Source organism: Berghia stephanieae, chromosome 4 (assembly GCF_034508935.2).
Source record: "Berghia stephanieae isolate SIO BIC M18660-M18661 chromosome 4, UCSD_Bste_1.3, whole genome shotgun sequence".
Lineage (NCBI taxonomy): Eukaryota > Metazoa > Mollusca > Gastropoda > Nudibranchia > Aeolidiidae > Berghia > Berghia stephanieae.
This window is the reverse complement of record NC_088363.1, coordinates 67,417,494-67,427,493: the sequence shown is the minus strand read 5'-3', so window position 1 is coordinate 67,427,493 and position 10,000 is coordinate 67,417,494. Positions and strand designations below refer to the sequence as shown.

At 39.1% G+C, this 10,000-nt stretch overlaps 1 protein-coding gene across 6 annotated transcripts in view; it reads left to right on the top strand.

Moving 5' to 3' along the window:
* Positions 1-10,000, top strand: part of LOC144971086 (monocarboxylate transporter 9-like) — a 53,673-nt gene that overhangs the window by 29,232 nt on the left and 14,441 nt on the right. For all 6 annotated transcript variants that reach the window (XM_078911442.1, XM_078911440.1, XM_078911439.1 and 3 more), the window contains one exon: positions 8,398-9,768. In XM_078911442.1, the coding sequence (XP_078767568.1) occupies positions 8,398-9,768 (1,371 nt within the window). The remainder of the gene's footprint in view (positions 1-8,397; positions 9,769-10,000) is intronic.

Sequence of the window (10,000 nt, the reverse complement as noted above, 5' to 3'; positions counted from 1 at the left end):
GTTCGTTGTCAACATGCATTGCTGCTTCTTGTTCCCAGTACAAATTCCGTAATATTCTTAAATCTTTACCATCAATGTCCAAGGATGATAGAATTTTGAATAGTTTTTCGTGTTGTACTTTATCAAAGGCTTTTGAATAGTCGATGAAACACATATACAGATCTTTATTTACTTCAATACATCTTTCCATCAGCATTGATAATGTGAATATTCCATTTCTGGTACCCTTGTCCTCAACAAAACCAAATTGCATCTCCCCAATTTCAGGTCGTATTTTATTTCTTATTCTTAGTAAAATTATCTTCAAAAGAATTTTTGTGAGGTGGCTCATTAGGCTAATAGTTCTGTGTTGTTCACAATCAACTGCCCCTGGCTTTTTTGGTAGTGCTATAAAAATGGATCGTTTCATATCAGTTGGCATTTTTCCTGTGTCATACACTTGATTTAGAAGGTTTGTGATGAATTCAATCCCCCATTCACCCAGGCCAGTCAAGGCTTCAATTGTTATGGCATCAGGTCCTGCAGCTTTTCCATTTTTCATGCTTTTCATGACGTTCCTAACTTCATCTTTCATTATAGAAGGCCCTTCCAGTTCTTTTATCATAGGCATTTCTCCTCGATTATCAAAAAAAAGTTCAATATATTCTGACCATCTGTTTAGAATGCAGTCTTTGTCCATGATGGTGTTTCCACGCTTGTCTTTGATGCATCCACTTTTAGCACCTGATTTAGTTTTGTTTGTCACTTCTTTGATTTTCTGATGGAAGAATTTGCCATTTTTTTCTTTGCAGGACATTATATAGTGACATTGTTCATTTATCCAGTCTTCTTTAGCTTCGTTGCATTTTCTTTTTATCTGCCTGTTCAGAGTCTTGTATTTTTCTTCCTGATTTTTGGCCTTTCTTCTCTCATTCATTAGTTCTAATATCTCTGGAGTAATCCATTTCTTCTTCTGCAACTTAAGTGTGGTTGGAACATTTTCTTCTAATGATGCAGCAACACTGTCTTTAAACTGCTCATATTTCTCTTCTATATCTGTTAGTTCTCCAAGCACTTCAAACTTGTTTCTTACTGATAGTTCAAATTTTTCTTGTATCTTCTGTTCCTCCCGGAGAATGTCTAGTTGGTATTTAGGTTTAGCCTTTGCTCTTTTGCAGATTTTCAATTTAACTCGTATGGGGCATAGCACAGGTATATGATCGCTGTTACAGTCAGCCCCCGGCATAGATTTGGCATACAAAACCGAGTTTCGGAAACGTTTGCTGATGAGTATGTAATCTATTTGGTTTCTCACTCCATCTCCAGGACTTTTCCATGTCCACTTCCTTCTATTGTGGTTTGTTGACCAAGTATTTGTGATTGTCAGATCATGTTGACGGCACCATTGAATAAGACGATCACCTCTGTCATTTTTGTCTCCCAGACCATGTGGGCCCACAATATCTTCTATTCTTTCTCGGCCCACCTTGGCATTAAAATCGCCCATGATGAGTTTTATGTCTGAAGACTTAAACTGATGCATTGCTTTATCTATTTGTTGATAGAAATTTTCCACTTCTTCATCATCGTGACTGGTGGTTGGGGCGTATATTTGTAAAATATCAAAATCAAAAGGTTTTGCTTGTAGTTTGATTGCCATTACTCTGTCTGATATGGGCCAGAATCCTTTGACTGCTCGCGCCGTTTTATTATCTAGTATAATTCCAACTCCCCTTTGGTGTTCTCCTCCTCCTGAGTATATTATTTTACAGTCATCATAATTAAGTTCTCCTGCTCCTTTCCATCTAACTTCTGATAATCCTAAAACATTGATATTCAATCTCTTCATTTCCATAACTACATTTGCTAATTTTCCTTTCTGGTACAGACTTCTTACATTCCATGTTGCTGTTCGTAATGTTTGGTGGTGCACAGTAGCTGGATGACGGTCGAGAGTCACCTGTTCACCTGCATGACTACTCTTACCGGACGAGGCTGTAATCGAGTTGCTCGAAAAACATCCATTGACGTCGTTGACTAGATTCGCTTGGACGGACATCATGACGATCTTGGGATGATACGTCAGTGGTTTCCCGTTGCCTTCTGACGGATTTTTATCTGGTTTACTCCATAGCCTTTTGACCTCCCGGTCATAACCCACAGGGCAGTGGGAGCATTTGGCAGGTTTTAAGGCGCCTCCCATTCACCTTGATAGTCCCTTCATAGAGTATATGAGGCATTTTGTATGTGTAGCTGTGCTGCCAGACTACCCAACCTCACTCTCCACGACTATCGCCAGTTGGTCCGCGGCTTTACAGCTAACCTATAGATCAGGATCTGTAGGCCGTTCCACGATCCGCCAATCCTAATAATAAAAAAACGTTGAGTGCCCAGATGGTATTTGTCTACAATGCCAAATACTTACACATTTAATCCTCGGTGGTGTTTCATCGTCACCTAAGGTTGATAGAACTTTCCACGAAGTCCAACCAAAGGATGTCATCTCTCTTTAAACCAATGTCAAATATCTGTAAACAAAAATAATTAGGTAGCATCCAAAACCGCCCCCAAGACAATAGGGGAGAAAAACAAAATGAGCAAGTTGAACTCTCATCGACACTTCAGAAAAGACTGGGAGATTATAGGAACATCTTTGGAAAACGAAATTTAATTTATATTAAGGATGGAGGCTGAGGAAAATATACAAGTCAATAAAAAAAAAGAGATGGCGTGTTCTTGGTTGATAACCAATAATATGTTCCGAAAAGGGTTGATAAAATTTTTACATTGCATATCTCTGTGATCAAACCCAGCAGGGAGCCATCACATGGGTCCATCGTGTTCAGTCTGTAACAACCAGTCCCAGTAAAAGGGGACTGGAGGGAAGCGCTATTTATATATTATTTAGATAGCATGCACTTGGCTAAGAAGCTCACGTCATTGCCTATCGGAAGTACGTATAACGGACCAACACACAAAATTATGTAGAACCTTAAACGTTTATAGTTTGGTCAATAAAGTTTAGTGAGAATTACTCATAAACGCGGGTGGCAAAAAGCAATAACAAAGACCTGAGTGACGTCAACTTCATACTATCCATATCAAAGTATCAAGACTAGTACCAATCACATAGCTTTGTTGATTGTTGTTGTTGTTGTTGTTTTGTTGTTATTGTTGATACTGTCGCTGTTGTTGTTGTTATCTTCTTATTGTTGTTTTGTTATGCATGTACTTATTTTGGACAGCTCGTGTCAATGTCTCGTTTGCCTGTATTAGCGCGGACCCTCTCCTCCCATGTCATAATTTGGACCAGTCACGAAATATTCCATAATGTGAACATTCTCATCAGGGCCCTATCGTAGCCTTCGTTAACTAAAAGCCTGATATTACCTCAAAACATTCGTCATAAAGAAGACGAAGATCGCGGGGAAAAGGTAGTTGCTAGTTGTAATCAATAACTCAGCCAATGGAGTCATTTGTTCCCTTGATTACTTCTAAAAATAACTTACTTTTCACTTTCATTTTGGTGATCGTCGTCTTCTTTTGCGATGTAAAGTTTTTGGCCATGGCCCTACCTGGTTATCTCAAAACCACCATAACCGCCCAAAAATCCTTTCATTTGTTCGTCAGATGTTATCTTCAGCCACCCAAAAGCGAGTTTAAAGAATATTCTGTCAAAGGAGTCATTTAAAAAATTAGATTTATCAGCTTCATTATTTTGTTTTTAGTTCAGTACAGATAAATTGATGATTCCGCAGTCCTTTTGCATACGTCAGGCTGACGGGCCATAGGACTACATGCTATATGCTACACGCTACACGTTTCATACCCTGGGCTATATAACTTCACACTATCATGCTACATGCTTCATATTTTGCCATAGACAGAGAGATTTTGTTTTATTTTCTCCTAAGATGAGTTCTTCCGACGATGAAGATGTTCTGATTTTGCTTTTGTTACGAAGGAGAAGAAAACGAAAGAGACAAAGCATATGGTGCCGAGAACATTTCCTTCATGAGGAGAGTTCCAGCGTATATTCCGTCATCTTCTTGAGAATCCTGATGAAAAACTCTTCCCAGATCCCAGAAAAGGGGCCTTGCCCTTACCATTTCAATCAATTTTACATTGTTGTCGTCCATGTTCGCCGGATCTAGAACTACACGTGTAGCAAAAAAGTGAGCATGTCCATTTCTTTCTACACGCGTGTAGCATGTAGCGAGTCGCGTGCAGCGTGTAGTGAGTTGTATGGCCCCGCATGAGAGAGACAACGAGGTTTCACTTTTCTATACACGTTTAAAACGTGTAGCAAGCGGCGTGTAGTGTAGTGCGGGGCGGTCCTTAGCAAGCTTAAGGACCACGGTCCTACGGTCCTTGGGAAATGAAGACCGCAAGGACCGGTCCTAGGACCGGTCCTTTTCGACATTGAACATTCCTGAGAGACTGTTGGAAATTCGAACCGGTTTGACCTTTGAGACCGTGGGATCGTTCATTCTTGAACCGTTAAAGACCGCTACACGATGAAAACCGTGGTCTACAGGAGTAAAACACACGGAGTAGTCACACTCATTTCAAATTATAACCTAATTAGAGAAGAGGGGTGATGCCTTCTTTATTTGCTCACCGTACTTCATTGTTACTTCGATAATTTAATAAAATTTGAAATTTATCCCCATTAACGGAGATAATGGCATCGCCCAAGGCGTTGATCGAGTTGTTCATGGCGTTGATACACACACGCAACTCCTACCCCCCCCCCCCCACACACACACACAATTAGAGGGCAGCGAGCATTGAAGAGTAAGAGAGAGACGTGAAGTTATAATAAGAGGGGGTGGATGAGGTGATAAGAGGGGTCGATGGTGACTTTTCGCCAGATCTAACAAACTCAGCTACCCATTCATTGCTGAGTAGACAGGGATTCAGAAAAAAATCGACTGCACCCGGGATCGATCTCTGGCCCTTTGCGTATAAAGAGAGTGCTCTATCAACTGAGCTATCGGGGTCCCCAAATATTCTATTGGACTTTTTTAAAATTCAGACGTTATAACTGGGTTTTTTGGAAGGAAGAAACTAATGAAACTCATATTATTTGATTAGTAAAAACACCAAACGAAATTTTAATATTATTGTATTATTTTAAATGACAACACTGCGATAGAAAGGAGTGGTGACAAGAGATGGACAAAAGAAAACAAAAAATCGGATTTGCTACTTGCTAGGTTCGACACACACACACGCACACACACACACACACACACATCTTTAGTAGTCACATACATTTCAAACAATAACCCATTAGAGAAGAGGGTCATGCCTTCACCATAGATCATTGTCATTGCGATCATTATGGTGTAGTAAATTTTGAAATTTACCCCGTATAATGGAATCGTCCAAGGCGTGCGCCTCCTGTTCCCCCCATCTCACACACGAAAGGGCGGTTTGCGGAGTGGAGGTTGGTGGTCGTCTGCCTGTATGGTCGTCTGTGTCGTTTAGTGTATGGCAAAGGGGGGTGGGTGCGATTAATGAAGTGGGATGGGTGGTGATTGGTGGAAGATAGGCAACCGAAGCAACGAATCGCTGGGGAAGTAGTAGGCTATGGCGCGAGACCGTGGAAAGGTGATAAGAAGTGAGGACCGCCGCCGGTCTTCGCCTATGGGACCGGTCTCCGGTTCACAGCTAAAAGACCGTGGGACCGCCGGTCCAGACCGGTCTTCAGCGCGGCACTAGCGTGTAGCATGTAGTTCTATGGCCCGTCAGCCTCACAGGAAAAACAGTTTTTGAATTCCGTATAAGTAGCCGATTTAACCATTTATTCCATTAGGATCTTTAGATCAAGAATATACAATTTTGGGTTGGAAATTTCCAAAACCGGCTTAAACTAATAATTATGGTTGACATCGTGTATATTTATGTATTTACTTATTTACTTACCTATCTAGGTAATTATTTATCTATTTTTTTTTCTTCATTCATTCAACTATTTATTTATTTATTCAATCATTTACTTATATATTTATTAAGGCTACAGCTGAAAAAAAAGGGGGGGGGGGGGGTACTTGTTTTTGAAGCAGAGATCTAAACATTCTCTTGAAGAGAATAACATTTGAATTCTGAATACCTTGACATGAAAACCTACCTTTACCTTTGATAACATAAACTAAAATCCTATGCTGTTGTTTCTGTTATTATTATTATTATTATTATTATTATTATTATTATTATTATTATTATTATTATTATTGTTGTTGTTGTTGTTGTTGTTGTTGTTATTATTATTGTTTATTATTATTATTATTTTATTATTATTATTATTAGTTATTATTATTATTTTATTATTATTGTTATATTATTATTTATTATTATTATTATTATTATTATTTTTATATTATTATTATATTATTATTATTATTATTATTATTATTATTATTATTATATTATTATTATTATTATTATTATTATTATTGTTATTGTTATTGTTGTTGTTGTTGTTGTTGTTCGTAGTGGCGGCGGTGGTGGTGGTGGTGTAATTGTTGGTGGTTTTTTGGTTTGTCTTGCAGCTCTTTTTCTTTCTATCTTTTTCTTTTTTGTTGTTGTTGTTGTTGTTGCTGTTTTTGGTTGGGGGGGGGGGGGGGGGATTTTCTGTTTTGGTTTGTTCTTGTAACATTTTTGAGTTTAGTTTTATTTTGATTTGTATTTAGACGGTTATCATTCTAAGTCGATATCACTATAATGATATAATGGATAATGGAATGTGGATGGAGGGAGAGAAGTATGGAGGGATAGAAAAATGGACGGAGTTTTGAGGGAAGGGGGAGAGAGAGAGAGAGAGAGAGAGAGAGAGAGAGAGAGAGAGAGAGAGAGAGAGAGAGAGAGAGAGAGAGAGAGAGAGAGAGAGAGAGAGAGAGAGAGAGAGAGAGTTCATTTGGCCAACATATTTAATTGAAACGTCACAATTATCTTAAAAGAATATCAGAGAGAGAGAGAGGGAAAAACAGTTAAATAAACCAAGCGTTATAAATTATCTGGATAACATTCTATGTAGTACACGAACGTTCAGGTTTGCACGAAGATGATCTCGTCTCTGTGCTGGTCCAAGATTCGTAACATTATGTTATGATAGATATTGATTTTTGTTGCATGTGGATTGCGGATGGGTGATATTGGCGTTCTCATCCATATTTGAAGGGCATTGAGGAACAGGAGACCACAACTAATCAAATTTAGACGTATTTAGTTATTTATTACTTGCACGAATTGTAATGCTCAATTTCGATTAATTCAGTAGGAGGAGAGGCGGGAGAACGGGAAGGGGAGGATGAGGATAAGTTGGAAGAGAGAAAAAGAGAGAAGGAGGAGAAGAAGAAGGAGAAGGAGGAGGAGGAGGAGGAGGAGGAGGAGGAGGAAAATGAAGAGGAATGAAAAAGGAGATGGAGAGGAGAAGATGGAGGAGGGGGGGGGGGGAGAAGAAGGATTATAAAAGGAACGAAATAAACGTCACTCAGCTCCTTGTTATTCTTTTTTTTTTTTTTTTTTTTTTGACAGCCATTTTATGATTCGTTCTCACTAAATTATATCAATCAGACTATAGACGTTGAAGGTTACACATAGTTTTGTGTGTTGGTTCGTTATATCTGTCTGGCGAATGTTTTGAATATTTTACCTAAATCTAAAGTATCAATGTAGGAATAGATAGGTATAGGGAGAAGGTGGCTATGATAATAATTTCAGCGAATAAGATATGATTTGGAATAGCAATAGTAGAAAGAAAAAAATACAGAGAAGAGAGGAGGGGGATTTTAGAGCTCGTTATTATAAAAAGTAGTTATTTCGAGCCATCATTGAAACGGAGTATATTCTTGTAGTTGGGCGTTGAACGGACAGGATCACTTGCTTGCTACCATTTTGATTGGATGTTAGTCTATACCAGTGTACTTTCCCCAGATCTAAAAGACTAAGCTATTCAATCACTGTTGGGTGGGATGGGGTGGGTGTCAGAAAAACATCGCGAACTCACCCTGAAACAATTTAATACGGTCCCATTGCTTAATTTAGAGGCGAGTGTTTTACCACTGAACTATTGTGGCCCCCTTTATCATCATAACCATCAGCATAATTGCATTCATTTCCATCATCATTATCCCCATCATCATCATCATCAAAACCATCATCATCATCATCATCATCATCATCATCATCATCACCACCACCACCACCACCACTACCACCACCACCACTACCACCACTACTACCACCACCACCACCACCACCACCACTACCACCACCACCACCACCACCACCACCACCACCACCAGCATAATAAATTATATTGTCTAGCTTGATTTAAATTCTTTAAGACCAGATTCATTTGCCATTTTTTATGATGAGGCAACCATCTAATTTTTATTTTTATTTTTCCAGGACTTGGAGCTGGTTTGGTGTATGTCCCCGTGATTGCAATGTGCGCTCTATACTTTGACAAGAAAAGATCTCTTGCCGTCGGACTGGGTACCTCGGGTTTTGGCGTGGGCAATTTTGCTTTTCCGCCTTTTGTCGCACTTCTCGAAGAGATGTTCACTTGGCGAGGGGTGTTGCTCCTCGTTAGCGGCTGTCTTCTACATGTGTGTGTTTTAGCCCTCCTGATGCGGCCTTTGAAACAGGAGGCGTATCCTGTTAATTACGACTACGAAGCGAGTGACCTCCTCATGAAAGGAGAATGTGAGAGGGAATGTGACGACGATGAGATAACTCTCAATAGCCAAACCATTCCAGATTTGACCATTGTGTCTGTGAAAGAGTTAAACGTATCTAATAATGATTGTCACAATGAGATGGTTAAATATGGGAATGGGAATCCTGGAGACCCAAATCTTTCATACGTGATAACGGGTGAAATATTACCATCACCAATCGTGGAAATGTGCGACTCAATATCCAAGTCAAATATTCGAAGTAGTAATACTACAATAAATGCAGCAGCGGAGATGATGATGAGAAAGAAGTATTTAATGCCCAATGAAGCAGAGAGGAGTAGATCACACAGCTTCAACTATCGTTCTTCCACATCCCTAGACAAAATTAGAAGCAAACCAAATAATATCCAACATTATCGCAGTGCACATGAGATATCCAAGAGGCATAATTCGAATTTGGACATTGTTAACAAGTGTCATAAAAGTAGCGTCAATGAATTGTCTCCACAACAGCGAGAGAAATCCATAACAAATATGAGTATAATGTTAATGGGCAGTATCTATAACATCGTAGCTGTTGATCCTAAGTTGAATTCGATGCTCAGTTTGAATAGTAAAACAACTGCAAAAGAAATAGAATCTCATTTAGATTACGTCGACTATGCAACGTCTTCTCCCTCTATATATCAGGATGAACCACCCTCTAGCCATAACAGAATCATAAATACATTCCATCGACTACGTGAAGCTCTTAGAGAATACAGCGATCTCATGAAAAATGTAAAATTTTCTATCTTGGTCGTAGTTAACATTCTGGTCAACCTTACCTACCTCGTCCCTGTCCTCTTCATTGTCGACAGAGCGGTGGATAGTGGTATTGACAAAGATTATGCAGTGCTCTCTTTGTCCTTGTACGGAGCTGGTAATATATGTGGCAGAATTTTGACAGGAGTCCTCGCTGACCTTCCTTGCTCAAATCCGATGTCCCTGTACTTTGTTTGCATCTTCTTCTGTGGGCTGATCACCTGTCTCAGTGTCTTTTCTGGGTCTAACCTACCTCTGCACAATACGTATGGATTTTTCTTTGGAGTTCTTATCGGTAAGTTGACCTATGCTTTTTGTCAAGGCTAGTTTAAATGTTGAAATACACTAGATATAAAACTTCATCAATAAACATTAAGAAATGATAAAATATTCCTGATCCTCTTTAGTCAAGAATTTGAAAAGAGTTGCTAATATGAATGAATACGTTTCGGAAATAATATGACCGTTTTGCTTATCCATTTTTTTTTCGGTATGAAATGAGTTTTCGTCGTTCTTATTCTTACATG